The 14,497-nt window shown below is 48.7% G+C and overlaps 1 protein-coding gene across 2 annotated transcripts; it reads left to right on the top strand.

The window, feature by feature from the left end:
* The first annotated feature begins 2,425 nt into the window (after nt 1-2,425).
* On the top strand, nt 2,426-13,054 carry LOC102151055 (T-lymphocyte surface antigen Ly-9). Of its 2 annotated transcripts, none has more exons than XM_005610003.4 (6): nt 2,426-2,783; nt 4,407-4,790; nt 7,081-7,359; nt 9,207-9,341; nt 9,509-9,600; nt 9,862-13,054. In XM_005610003.4, the coding sequence occupies exons 1-6, from the start codon at nt 2,711-2,713 to the stop codon at nt 9,946-9,948; spliced, it is 1,050 nt and encodes a 349-aa protein (XP_005610060.3). In that variant the 5' UTR covers nt 2,426-2,710; the 3' UTR covers nt 9,949-13,054. The 2 variants fall into 2 exon arrangements, with proteins under 2 accessions (XP_005610060.3, XP_070123115.1); XM_070267014.1 differs by lacking the exon at nt 2,426-2,783 and adding an exon at nt 3,653-3,800 and having other exon boundaries at nt 9,862-10,322.
* The last annotated feature ends 1,443 nt before the right edge of the window (nt 13,055-14,497 follow it).

Raw genomic sequence — 14,497 nt, 5'->3', positions numbered from 1 at the left:
TTTATGGAGAAGAGAGTTTTTGCAGTTCCTTACTCTGACATTTTCACCCTTCATATTTTAATACTCATTGCAAATTTATTAGTTATTTTCTAATTATGGTTAAAGTTATTCAGCATTTATATACTTTTCCCTGAATGACCCATTGAAACTAAACATCATCCTGTTATGAGTTTTTAAAGTTTTAGTTCTGTTTATTTTTAATAAAAATACTAAGTGTAAATTTTTTAAATCAGAAAATAAGTAGTTGAATTATAGAGGAGGAAAGAAGGAAGAAAAAACAGATAGTGATGACTGGTCTCCACTTGCTGCTGTCTCCCTCTGTCTGCAGTCCAGCTCTAGGGCTGCCCGGCTGCTCTGTTACAACACATTCATGGCTGGGCAGGTGGCTCTTCTCTTTCACCCAGACATGGTGGTCAGAGAAAAGACCATAATTCAGATCCTGTTCTCCAGACTCTCCTTTACCTAAACATCCAGCCCTCCTCCTGGGGATGCAGGTTCCCCTCACATCATAAAGTGGCCAATCTCTCTCTTGCCAGGGTCTTTCACAGCTGTGACTTGAATTTCTCAGAATCGACACCCTCCTTTTCCTCTAGAGCATGTCCATGGCTGGAATGATACTGTCAGCTTGTGACCAGTTTGCCATTTATGTAAAATATGACCTTGGATAAGTTATTTCATCTCTTTGGACTTTCAGGATGCTCCTTCATTAGTGAATGAATGCTTAGATAATATGGTGTTTCGAGGATTTAATTAAACATATATTGTGGATTAGTTGAAAGAACAGATGGAAAGCCTCTGGCATAGAGTAGATATCCAATAAATGTATTCTTCACATGACCCTCTCTCAACTGAGGTGTCCTGCCCTTTGGAATTCAAGTAATATAGACATTACCATCCACCAATTCCCTTGGAGATCCAGAGAATTACCTACGTTTTCTGTGACTTCCTGAAAACTTATTCTCCTGGTCACCTCTCAGATCTCTTGTTCTTCCCGTGATCTCAGCTCACTGAACTCTACATTTTTCTCCTACCTGGCCCTTCCTGACATACATATCATGCTGCTGTAGATCCAGGTGTGCCCTCATCTAATTCCTCAAACATTCCTGGCATCAGGTAGTTATGTGTAGCACACTCTTACCAAAGGTTCTGCAGCTGGCATGTGAGCTTGTTTGTGTGTTAGACCTTGGCACAGGATGGCTGGGATGTAGAAATGAGGTTTAAGCAATTGGTTTGCAAAACTCTACAATTCTCACATGAAGAGTGCTCTCACTAGAGACATAGGGACAGAGAGGAAGGGGACCTATGAGACTTGCTCACCGTCACCCTGAGAGTGACTAGTGGAGGAGCTGCCTGGATTTAGACTCCATACAAGAAGTTCCAGGCCATAGGACTCATGGGCTGCCTTTTGAAGTGATATCCTCATTACAAGGTGGAGTAGTGTAATCAAGCCAGTGTTGAATGTTCTCTTGTCTGGGATGCTGCAGAGCAGTTTAGAGGATGAACAGACTGGAATTAGGTGACTTGCTTGAGGCCACACAGTAGGATTGGACAGCTGTGATGTTGGGGATTTTTTTCATGAGTTTGTTGTTAAGAGTGCAGACCCTGACCCTTGATTTGCTGTGTGACATTTCACAAGTTGTACAACCACTTAGGGCTTGGGTTTCACATTCAAATATGGGTTACTATGCGGTGCCCTGACTACCTTGAGTGCATGGTCATGGGGCCAGTGGTGCAGCTCCAGCCTTGGGGTGTTCTACGTGGGCAGCTGAGGAGGAAGCCTCAGTGGGGAGGAGAAGGAGGCACTTCCCAGGAGTTAGGAAGATGGCGCGAGTCCCCTAAGGTAGGGGAGGCAAGAGTTCTCGGATGTTGCAGAGTCTCCAGTCTGGGGGAAGAGTCTGGGGCCTGACCCTCAGCAGGGGCCGTGAGTCTGAAGCAGCGGAGGCTGTGGCCAGGAGGAGTGTGCAGGTCTCTGTCCCTGCTGCTCCGTGATGGTGGGAGCAGGGCTGGCAGAGGCTTAGAGGAAAAGCCTGGTTGTGATGCAGCTAAGAGCCTGTCAGTTTCTGTAGAGGTTAGTCTATGCCCTGTGTGGGGAGCATCACTAGCACTAGTGGCCGCTGAGAAAGCCATGTAGGCGCAAGCAATAGGCAAAGGGCAATATGTGCATTGGGGGTGTGGGGATTTGACACTTCACACAAAGAGCTTTGCTTTTTTGTTCAGAGCTTCTTACTTAGGTGACTGACAGTTGAAATTTGTGGAAAATCCTAATGGAAATTTGACTCATTAAGGTGAGGCTTAGCCCAGCCTGGCTGTAACAGAGTGACCTCTGAGCTGACCACACTGGCACTGGTGGCCAGGGCTGCCTGGAGTAGGCTGTTGACCGGAGAAGCAGGTGAGGGTTTTGAGTGGGTGTAGGGCTGGAAAGTGTGAGAACACTGCAGGGAGGGGTCTCTCCAACACTGGGCCAGGAGGATCATAGAGTGAGGCTGTTTATAACTGGTTCTGCAATTATGATTGACGTCTTACTGTAGATACCAGGGATGACAGGAAAGATCTGAATGAGTCACTCTAACTATTGGGCTGCGATCCCAGAACTAATATTTAGCTCCGCCCTTGGGGTGGGGAAGAGCGCAAAGGGCTTGTCTGAGTGAAGCTTTTCCTCTGCCTCCTGGATGTCTCCTCTGCAGCGGAACAGGCTGGCAGGCAGCCTGCGATGGGGCCCTGCTCAGAAGACACCCCCGTCTGCAGGGCCTCCTGGCTCCTCGGCTTCAGCAGCCTCCTCCTCAGTGAGTGGTCCGGGCTCCTGGGAGGGAGGGCAGCGGGGTGGAACAGGGGGGCAGGGTCTCCCTCCTCTGTCTGCTGTCTTTGGTGAACAAAAGACAAAACAACTCTTATAATTTAGCAAATGTACTGTCCATGGGTGAACAGAAAGAACAAATGGCTTTTTGGTTGCGTGGAGGCTGGGAACCCTGAGGTCCCAGCAGTGCTGCCTTAAGGGGACCATTACCAGAGAGGCAAGGCCACTTCTGCTGCAATAACAGTGAAGCCAGGGGAGCCTGGAGCTCCCCACGGATGAGGGATGGAGACAGACCAAGAAGCTACTCCTGGAGACAGAGTGGGTAGGAACCAGGCACCCCTGGCCTGAATCTCAGAGGGGACCTGCCAGCTTCAGCAGCTGTCCTGTGGAAGAGAGGGCTGACCTGGTACCACCATGTCTGAGCTGGAGGAATCAACTCCAGTCTGGGCTTCTTGTGCTTCTCCTCTTGAAAAGAAGAGTGAACGAGCACTGCCCACCTGGTTTTGGGGAAGGGAGAGCAACCTTGTCATTGTATTAGTTATTCATTGCTGTGTAACCTGTTACTCGAAAACTTGTGCCTTAAAACAATACCCTGTACAGTCTCACAGCTTCTGTGGGTCAGGATCCAGGGGTGGTTTAGCTGTCCCTGTGGCTCAGGGTCTCTGAGACTGAAATCAAGACCTTGATGGGGGCTGCAGTCAGCTCAAGGCTCAGCTGGGAAGAATCTGCTTCCAAGCTCACTCGTGTGATTGCTGATGAGATGCAGTTCCTGTGGCTGTTGGACTGAGTGCCTCAGTTCCTCACTGGCTGTTGGCTCGAGGCTGCCCTCAGTTCCTCGCTGTGTGGGCCTCTCCACAGGGCAGCTGACAACATGGCAGCTGGCTTCATCAGACTGAGGGAGAGAGAGAGTGCGAGCAAGATGGGTCACAGTCGTGTATAACCTCACATCGCTAGGTGACATCCCATCACCTTTGCTGTATCCTGTTCCTTAGAAGCAAGTCACCAGGTCAGACCACACTCCAGGGGAGATGGATCCAAGGGTGTAAACCTGAGGAGGGAGGGCTCTTTGGAGTCACTTTGGAAGCTGCTTCGTACAGATACACACTCTGTATGTGTCAGAAAATGTGCTGGTGCTTTTGATCCTTGAGCTCATTTAATTCATACTATCTTTTTGAGGCAGGTAGGGAACCTGACTGCAGGTTAGCAAGTTTATGTAACCTGTTCAAGGTTACACTCCACTAGAACCAGGACTTGATTCCAGAATTGCTTCAAATTCTTTGTACTAGGCTGCCTTTCAAGAATCAAGGGAGTGTGTTGGATGGATTTTATTAAAAAGATGCGTCCAAGTTTGGGCCTGCTGGCGTAGTGCTTAAGTTTGTGCATTCTGCTTTGGCATGCGAGGGCTCACGGGTTCAGAGCCTTGGTGAAGACCTACACACTGCTCATCAAGCCATGCTTTGGCAGCATGCCACATACAAAATAGAGCAAGATTGGCACTGATGTTAGTTCAGGGCCAATCTTCTTTACCAAACACACAAAAAAGATGGGGTCTGTGATTCTCTCTGTTATTCTTGATCAAAGAACACTCACCTTCCTGATTCCAATGCCCTAGGTGTCTGCAGCACTGGGGTCAAGAGTTCTGGAGCACATGGCGCTGGAGTTCAGGATTCTGGATCCTACATTTCTCTGAAGAGGATCCGAGGAGGTTCTGTGTGGTTTCATCTGATCAAGGAGCCAGGAAGTGAGCTGGAGGAGATCGTTTGGGCCTTTGGCCCCGCCGTTAAACACAGAGTCATGCTGCAAGTCCATAAAGGGTCAGAAGGGACTCCAACCTGGGTCAGCCTCCAGGACAAGTACATGCAGAGGGTCCATGTGCCCAACCTGACATCCCTGAGGATTGAGAACTTGACCCGTGAGGACAGTGGGCAGTACCGGGCTCGAGCCAACTTACCTGGGGGAATGGAATCTAACCAGATTTTCGACCTCACTGTGTATGGTACGTGACACCCCCTCACCTCAATCCCATGGCTACAGCCTTCTTTTGTGCCTAGGAGTGTCACGTGGGCACCATTTTGCAGGACTCCTTCCTGACAGCAGCCTTCAGGCTCTATTTGCTCCATTGAAATTACGATAAGTGGGTTCAGCACAAATGGAGAGCAGAGCTGAGATTCACGCCAGGGAAAGAATCACTTCAGTGTTTTGGGAGACGAAAATAGAATTATGGGGGAAATGGAATTTTTGCCGTAACACTGATTGTTCTTTAGAGGATTCAGTTGACTTAATTTATGTATTAGTTTTCTATTGCTGCTATAACAAATTATAGTGGCCCCCCCTTATCTGTGGAGGATACATTTCAAGACCTCCAGTGGATGCTTGAAACTGTGGATAGTACCAAACTGCATGTATAGTATGTTTTTCCTATACACACATACCTATGATAAAGCTGCATTTATAAATTAGGCACAGTAAGAGATGAACAGTAACTAATAATAAAATAGAACGATGATAACACTATACTGTAATAAAAGTTACCATAGATCTTCGCAACTTCAGCATATGATTTTTTTCTTTCCTTATTAAGTCAAGAACATTCACCTTTTCACTTAAAAGAATCACTTTATGGCTTCTCTTTGGCATATCCGACCGTCACTACTCTTGATCTTTGGGATCATCATTAAGTAAAATGAAGGTTACTTGAACACAAGCACTGAGACACCATCACAGTAGATCTGATAAACCAGCTACTAAGTGACTCACGGATGGGTAGTGTATACAGTGTGGACATGCTGGAGAAAGGGATGATTCATGTCCCAGGCAGGATAGAGCAGGATGCCGTGAGATTTCAACACGTTACTCAGAACACTTTGCAATTTAAAACATGACTTATTGATTTCAGGAATTTCTCATTTAATGTTTTTGGTGTGTGGTTGACCGTGGCTAACGGAAACCTGGGAAAGTGAAACCATGGTTGAGGAGGGACTGCTGTACTACAAACGTAGCGGGCTAAATCCACACAACTGTGTTCCCTTACTCTGCTGTGTGTAGGTCAGGAGTCAGACACGGGTCTCACTGGACTAAAGTGAAGGAGTTGGCAGGGCTGTGTTCCTTTCTGCAGGAGCCATGGGAAAAAACATTTTCTTATCTTTTCCACCTCCTGGTGGCTGCCTGCATTCCTAGCTCTTGGCCACATTCCTCTGTCTTCAAAGGCAGAAATGGCGGGACGAGTCCTCCTTACGCTGCATCCCTCTGACGCCTCTCCTTCCTTCTTCCACTCTTAAGAACCCTTGTGATTACATAGGTCCCATGCAGATAATCCAGAATAATCTCCCTATTTTAATGTCAGCTGATTAGCAACCTTAATTCTATCTACTACCTTAATTTCCCTTTGCCATTAACCTAACACATTCACAGGTTCTGAGGATTAGGATGTGGACATCTTTGGGCGGGGGCACTGTTCTGCCTGCCATAATTCAGAAATCCTCGTGTAGTTCATCCTCCTTATTCCCTCTGCTTTTTCTCAACCCTAGCCAGAGGCCAGCCTCGCTTACGAAATCCAGCCCTAAGAGCCTCCATAGATGTAGGAGAAAGTCTAGCCTGCCCCACTTCTGAAGACCTCATTTAGCACCTCTTTCTTACCCTACAGCTCCTCTGCATAGAGAAATACCCTCCTACAGAGAGTGGCTTTGACAGCTTTATGTCTCCATGTGATTTCTATGACTGTCTGGAAAACCTGTCACTTCTCCTTCTCTGTGTACCCACAAGTCCAGTGGCACATTCTAATCACGCTTGGGATTGTCATCCCTAATCATTACCACTGCATCTCCCACAAATGTCTCCACTTTGGAGAGCATGGGGACTTCTCTGGGCTCTCAGAGCTGGCCAGACGTCCTTCTTCACTCTGGGTTTATCGTTCAGGCATCATCTCAGCAGAAGCAGGGCGAAGGTCCTGGATCAGGACAAGTCCTTCATTCCCGACTTCTCCTAGGAAAGACCCAATTTCTAAAAATACTGGGCCTTGGGTGGGTGGAGTGCTGGCTTTATTTTCTTGTGGGAGATTTTAAGACTTTCTCAGTCTAGTGCAGTCACATAAGGCTTAACTCAGTGGCTCCCTTCCTTCTTGTCTCTTGCAACATATTTAGCTTTGGGTAAATACTATTTCGTCTATAAAATGTCTCCCCTTCTTAGAGGGAGGAAGACAGAGCTTCAGTGAGATAGTGGATGAGAATGTGCAAATTGTAGTGTTTTCCACTCATGTGAGGCTCCATTTCTTGTCCCTCCCACCCCAGAGCCTGTGCCCCTTCCCCAGATCCTGGCCAAGTCAGTGTCTACCACAGAAGGCTGGTGCAACATCACCCTGGATTGCAGGGCTGCAGGGGTCACAGAGGACCTGAATGTGACCTGGGAAAGCAAGGACCTCTCAAGGGAGCTGGAACCAGCCCGCAACTCCTGGACCCTGGCTGTGAGCCTGCCTCTGAGCCCACCCAATGCCAGCCTCACCTGTGTGGTCAGCAACTCCGAGGACCGGAAAACTGTCACCACATTTCTTGGGGAATTCTGTGCCCATGGTGAGTACAACCTGCTGGAGGGGAGGGGCACTGTTGGAGCTCAGGGAGCTCTGGGGTCTGAGGATTCTGGGCTTTTCTCCCCACCATGTTTATCAGCACCATGCCCACCTGGTCACCCCCTACAGGAGTCTGGGGGGCACATCCAACTTGTTTCTGCTCTTAAATGACTCTCACGTCTGTGCCTCTCACCTCTTGCCCCTATTGGTGGGCAGCAGCTGTCTAGCACCTCTCCCACCGCACCCTTACTCCACAGTGAATGCAGAGTGGTCTTCGGGAAAGAACCTGGATTGTGTCACTTGTCTGTGTTGCCTGAAGGGTTTGACCTCCAGGGACTCCCTGTAGGATTCAGGGTTCTGACGCTCCTGTGCCCATGTTTTGGTCACTGACACTCACACCACCTGCTTGCTTGGAGTCCCGAATGCCTTCTGCAAAATTAGAGCCTCTGGATGTGCTGTTTCGTCTACCATCATTCCTCCTACCTTTTCCTTCATTTCTTGCCTTATTCTTTTTTTTCCGTTTTTTTGAGGAAAATCAGCCCTGAGCTAACTATTACCAATCCTTCTCTTTTTGCCAAGGAAGACTGGCTGTGAGCTAACATCCATGCTCATCTTCCTCCACTTTTTTATATGTGGGACCTCTACCACAGCATGGATTTTTGCCAAGCGGTGTCATCTCTCCCCCAGGATCTGAACTGGCGACCCCCGGGCCGCTGAGAAGCGGAATGTGTGAACTTAACCACTGAGCCACCGGGCCAATCCCTGTTGCCTTATTGCTATTGGAGGATTTCCCTCAGGCACGGCTGAGTTCAGTAGCATGTGTGCCATGTTGTCACACAGAGCTCTGTGCTGGGTTTAAAGCTCTGTGGTGGCCATCTTGAAATTTCTAGCAGTCTTTGAACACAGGGCTCCTCATTCTCATTTTGCCCAGGGCCTTGCAGTGCCTGTAGCCATCCTGCCTCAGGCTCACCTTTAAGGAGGGTCTCTGGACCCCCACTGAGCGGCAATGCTCTGTCTTGTACCTGTCTCCTCCGTAGCCTGGAGCACCTTGAAGGCAGGGGCCTGTCCTCTCCCCTGAATCCCTGTGCCAAGCACAGCTTCTGGCACAGTTTGTTCAGGATCTTCCGTTGAATGAATGGATGACCTGGTACCACTGAGTGCAGCCATGCCCCTCTAACTTACCCTCCATGAGCTGCTGGAGGGATCTGATGTGTCAGCATCACAGAAACCCCCTTTGACCCTCCCCTCACCCCCGTGTAGGGCCCTCAGATAAAGTTCAACACTCAGCGTCACCCACTAGATCCTCTGAGAGCAGACCCTTGCTTCCCTCTGAACTTTCTTGCCTAGCTCCTTCCTGCCCTGTCCTCTCCTGCCTGCCCCAGTGGGGTGCTGGGGACTCCCGGGGGCTGGCTTTTTGACATAGTCATATCCTGAACGTGGTGCTCCTCCTTCCTGGAATGCTGAATATCTGGTAAACTCCTATTCCTCCCTCAAGACTCAGGTTACCCATCACCTCCTCTGGGAAGCCTTCCCTGAAGACCTGTGTACAAGGTGTAAACCTCTATTGCACTGCGATCCCTCTGGCTGGCAGACTTTGTTATTCTCTCAGTCTTCCCTGCTGGGTGTCAGCTCCAAGGGTGTGGACCAAGTCTTGTCCATCTCAATATCCCAGGCAGCAAGCAGGAGCTCGGGAACTGGTTGAATGAATGAATCTCTGTGCTCCTGCCTCTTTGCCTTCTGATCCAGGACCCTCAGACTTCTCTACCTGCTCTCTCTATCTCTCCTTAGCATTGGGTATCTAAGTTCTCTTGTGCCTTAACCTTCTTCATTCTTTCTGCTTGAGGGGAACAGATTCACAGGGACAGGCCTCAACAGGCACCCTCAAAGCCATCCTAGGGCCCATCGTGGCTGTGCCATTGATCCTCGGTGTTGGACTGTACCTTTGGAAGACACATGAGAAGAAGAAGAAGATGGAGATTGGAAGAGGCAGGTTAATTTCTTTCTGGCCCACATACCTCCCCTGCCCCACTTGACCCCTGGCTCCCTTCCTCCTGCATTTTGCTACTCAGGGAATGCCCTTGAGCTTCATAGCAGTGCGGGAGGGTACAGGTTTCCAAAGCCCAGATTCCAGCTCCAATCTATGTGTGACTCAGGTGCAGGACTGCAGGAGGAACACAGGAACCAGGATGATGACATCCAGTATGCAGAGCTGAGCCTGCAGGAGTCTCGAGGGGGCAGGGACAAGGTGAGAGCTGGAAGCAGAGCCCACTTGGGCTTTCCCACCCTCTGTGGCTGAGTCTGAGCATTTCCGGCCCTTCTGTCTCTAACTCCTTCCTGATAGCCAATGGTATGTACTAAGAAAATTTACAACTGGGGCCAGTGTAGCGCTGGGCACTCTGAGGGAATTCCCATGTAGCTCATGTCAGCAGCATTGGTTCCATGTGGGTCCCTCTGGGACCTCTCTATCCCTCAGCTGTTCTCTGAATCTTCTGTCTCACATTCCTAGGGTATGGGTGAACAACGTCTGCAAGAAAAGGAAGATCTCACTGCTGTCTACAGTGAGGTTCAGAAGCCAGGCCAGGCCAAGCCATGAAGATAAAGAGAAAACAGGAGAATCAGCATTCCTAGGACACCTCCACACTGAGCTTGATCCCTGCAGACACCTGCCTCTTCCAGCTCTGGTCCAGCTCCAGCTGCTTCTGGTCCACATTGCTCTGACCCTCATGTCTTCAAATCCCTAGGCTCGTGTAGCCCTGTCATGTCCTCTGACACCTCCCTAAGCTGCCCTCCCACTCAGGACCCTCACTCCTGCAGGACAAGTGCTCTTTCCCTGTCATTGACTTGGCTCCTGACCCCTCTCCTCCTGAAGATTCCCCAAAGGAGACCCTCCTGATTGTGCTTGTGTTAATCCCCACAACCTCTGCTCTGTGTCTTTTTGAGAACATGAGCACAAGTTTGGGGACTGTGTAGATGTGTTGACCACGCCACAAAGGAGGCAGTGAGGTCCTTGGTGCTGGAGGCTGAGTTCGGGATTAATGGAAGCAGCACGGGTGGGTGGGAGCCCACAAAGGGACTGGCCCGAGGCTTCCTTTGCACCTTGTGGAGGGCTCCCTTGGGGGTGTTGGGCAGTGTGTGTGTGTGTGTGTGTGTGTGTGTGTGTGTGTTGAGGGGAGTGTCTAGTGTTCGTTACATACTGGCCAAAGCCCTTGTTCTTGGCCACATGTGCTAACCTGGACCTTGGCCTCAGTGTCAGCCCATGGGTCCCAAACCCACTGTCTTATGGAGTGAGAAGAGGAAGTGGTACTGTTTCAGGCCCTTTCAATTCTTCTGTTTGTCAGAAAATCGCTCCAGAGGCCCAAAGTTGGGAATTGCCCTCTTAGGAAAACAGCTTCATCTCTTCTCCTACCTTGGATAGGGGCACTGGGTGCTTGGAATGGATGTGCAGTGACCTCCCACCCTCCTTGGTGGGGCTGTTGTGGGGTGTGAAGCTTGTGGGACCAGCCGTCTCCAGACTCTTCTGCTGACCCTCAGCTGCCCACAACCATGCTGGCCTCAGTGCCTAGGTCAGCCCCTCTTTGCTCATTCATATCCCTCTGTCTAGAATGACAGTTCCCTCTCCCCGTTCCTTGCTCCCATCCCTGCCTGTTGAAATACTACCATCCTCCCTGAAGCCTCCTTCCAAGTCACGTGTTGCATGGATCCTGTCCTGTCCCAAAGGTTTGGAAATGGTCTCTCCCATGTCTGACATTTTCAAATGCTTTGGATGTAACTAAGGCCACTGCCACAGTCTGTCCTGGATTAGTCATGAGTCTTCTCTGCTGGACTAACCTGGGGCTCCCTCAGGAGGGTGTTGGGGCTGTAGGAGGCCAGGACCAAGAAGACAAGTACCTATCTCTGTAAAGGGTCTGGGCCGATTCCTCCCACGGGAGCTCAGCAGACTGAGACCAAGAGCACAGAGGCTGCTGCAGGTCTTTCTGGTGCTGGGTCCACGTGGAAGCAAGGATGGACATGATGACCTCCCATGACCCTGCTGATGACCTCTCATGACTCTCCCTGGCCCAGAAATCTGAAGTCGGGTCTTCCTCACCCCACCTGCAGCCTCACATTGCCTGAGGACCTGATGCAGCCTGCACTGTGGTGTGCAGGAGCTTCTCTCCTCCATGGGGGTACTCACCTCCTCAAAGCTTCTGCCTCCTTCCGTGGATCCAAGATTTTGGGTCAGAGATAGACTTACTGGTACTATGAACTCTGGTATCTCATCTCCCGGCCTAGATTCCTGGGTCTCTTGGTTCCCCTCCCAGTCAGCTCAGCTCAGCTGCTTCATCCCTGACCTCAAAGCAAGTTCTGAGCTACAGGCTTGAGCATTATGAAGCAATGCTAGGAGCCTGCTGGATGGGGCATGGATAAGGGAAGAGTATGGGGATCCATAATAAGGCTGTTTCTGACCTCTTTTCCCTCAGGCTGAGCAGGAAGCTGAGAGAGAAAAAGATGTCATCTCCTTACTGGCATCCCAGGTGACTGGTTATGGCTAGGCGTCAATTTCCATCAGCCCAGGAGCAGTGACCCCCCCATTGACTCTTCCAATCACACTAAAGCAAGGAATTAAAAAAAAAAACAGAAGGGAGCAGGGCTTTCAAAGCCTGTAATGAACCAGATTTTGTCCTTTGTTGTTAGTGCCACTGAGCCAATTCTGACTCCTAGAGGCCTCATGTGCGGCAGAGTGGATCTCTGCCTGGTCTTTTTTACACCATCCTCTCATCTTGTGGTGCTGTATTAGGCAATGCTCCACTGCTCTTCATTGGATTTTCACGGCCATTTTCTTTGTGAGTGGGTGGCCAGGTCCTTCTTCCTAGTCTGTTTTAGTCTGGAAGACCCACTGAAACTTGCTCACCATGGGTGACCTTGCTGCAATTTGAAATACTAGTGGCCTAGCTTTCAGCATCACGGCAACATGCACCTGCCACAATATGACAGCCGACAGATAGGTGGTGTGGTTGCCTGACTGGAAAACAAACCTGAGCTGTGGTAGTGAGAGTGCTGAATCTTAACCACTAGACCACCAGGGCTGACATTTTTGTCACAGGAATTTTACAAATATTATTTCTTCTAATTCTTTCAAGAACTCTCTAGGGTAGGTATTATTATACCCATTTTTCAGGACATATAACTAATGTCCCAAACTGGTTGATAGCAGAGCAAAGCCTTAGATCCAACACTGGATGATTCCAGCATTCACATCTTACCCTTTACCATATGGTCACTGAAGAACGTGGAATCCTGGAATATTCCAATGGGAATATCCTTTATTTGTTCCTCTCCCAAGGACCCTGGTCTTCTAACTCAGGTGCCCCAACTTGGGATGAGCTCATCCTGGTGATGGATGGAGCAGTTGATGGTTGAAAGAGAAGGTGTCACTTAAGTGGACAGTGGGGCCTTGGTGGGCAGGAGACATGGAATGTGCGAACTTGCACTCTGGTGCTGATGAGGTGAAGAGATGCTTCTCTCTCTTGAGTCTTTTGAGAGTTTTTTTGTGCATTTTAGCATCCCCATCTTCAGACCAGCTACCTTTAGCATTATTATTCATGACTCCATTCAACAGGTTTTAAATAAATTTCTCATTTAGACCTTCAACAATTCTATGAGGCAGAAATCCCCATTGTACAGATGGAACAATAAAATGCAGAGACGTTAAGTACCTCTCACATGTTCTCCGGATGGTAAGTGATGTAGGCATGATTTGGTTCCACAGGGGATCATTTCACTCATTTTGCCTTCTTCTCCCTCATCCCAGACATCCAACCAGTTCCTGTCTTCCATTGGGTTATCCTTCATAATGCTTCTTGTATTCCATCCTCCTCTCATTCTTTTATTCCTATCTTCCACTTGCAGCTGCACCCTTTTATGTTTGAGCCAACAATCTATGAGGATTTCTCCACATCCTCTCCAACTCTTAATATTTTTTGATTGTAGCTATCCTAATGTGGGTGAAGTTGTATTTCATTGTGGTTATGAGTTGTATTTCTTTATTAATGATGTTGAACATCTTTTCCTGTGCGTATTGACCATTTGTATACTTATTTGAAGAAATCTCTTCTTCAAATTCTCTCTTTTCATGCATGACCCCACCACTCCATTGAATCTGCTCTTGTCCAGGTTATCGGGAAACTCCAGGTTGTTGAATCCAGTGGTAGATTCTCAATCTTCATCTCCTGTGACCTCTCAGCAGCAATGGACCTATACTTCCTTGAAACACTGTCTTCACCTTGCGTTCCCCACTCGTCATTGTTTCCTCCTCCTCAGTAGTTGCCCCTTAGTTTCCTTTATCAATTTCTTTTCAATCTCTCCAACCTCTAAGTCTTGAAATTCCCAGGGTTCATACCCAGACCACCTCTCTTCACTAGCTGCACTCGTTCTCTATGATGTTATGGCGACGTGCTAATCCTCAGAACCTGTGACTTTATGACCTTATGTGGCAAAAGGGACTCACAGATGTGATCCCTCCCCTGGACTCCACATTATAAATTTCCAACTGTTTACTGGCCATCTCTACTCGCATGTATAACAGGTGTCTCCAGCTTCACATGTCTAAATTCAGACTCCCCAAACATGCTGCCCATACAGTTTCCCATCCCAAAAATGTCACCTCAATCCTTCCATTTTTTCTGGCTGCAAAGCATTGGTGTCGTCCTTGACTTCACTCTTTTTCTCATACCCTACACTCTATCAGCAAATACTGGTATCTTTTCATTCAACATATATATTTAAATGTTTTTCATATATATATATATTCATAACCTCGTACTACCTCCCTGGTCCACTAGAACCATCATTTCTCAACTGGATTATTGCAGTAGCTTCAGTCTCCCTACTTTTGTCTTAACTCTTTAATGTTTGTTTTTGAAAAGTCACCCAGAGTGATGTTTTCAAAACCTAAGTTGTGTCACATTACTCCTTAGTTCAGAACTTCCCGTGGATCCCCTTTCTCTGCAAGACCCTGTACCATCTGACCTGATCTCGCTTGCTCCCCTCCTCCCTTAATTCACTCTAGGACACTGGGCTTTTTGTCCTTCCTTCAATGCACCATGCATGCTCCTGCCTCAGGGCCTTTGCTCTGCCTAGAATTCTCTTGCCCCAGCTGTCTG

This window comes from Equus caballus, chromosome 5 (assembly GCF_041296265.1).
Source record: "Equus caballus isolate H_3958 breed thoroughbred chromosome 5, TB-T2T, whole genome shotgun sequence".
NCBI lineage: Eukaryota > Metazoa > Chordata > Mammalia > Perissodactyla > Equidae > Equus > Equus caballus.
This window is presented reverse-complemented; position numbering and strand designations above follow the sequence as displayed.

What these genes read in the sequence shown, in the direction of transcription:
- LOC102151055 (XM_005610003.4), top strand. Translation starts at nt 2,711, where the DNA reads ATGGGGCCCTGCTCAGAAGACACCCCCGTCTGCAGGGCCTCCTGGCTC. An exon ending in TTTCGACCTCACTGTGTATG is followed by an intron (nt 4,791 to 7,080) that starts GTACGTGACACC and finishes CTCCCACCCCAG; the next exon opens with AGCCTGTGCCCCTTCCCCAG. An exon ending in CTCGAGGGGGCAGGGACAAG is followed by an intron (nt 9,601 to 9,861) that starts GTGAGAGCTGGA and finishes TCACATTCCTAG; the next exon opens with GGTATGGGTGAACAACGTCT.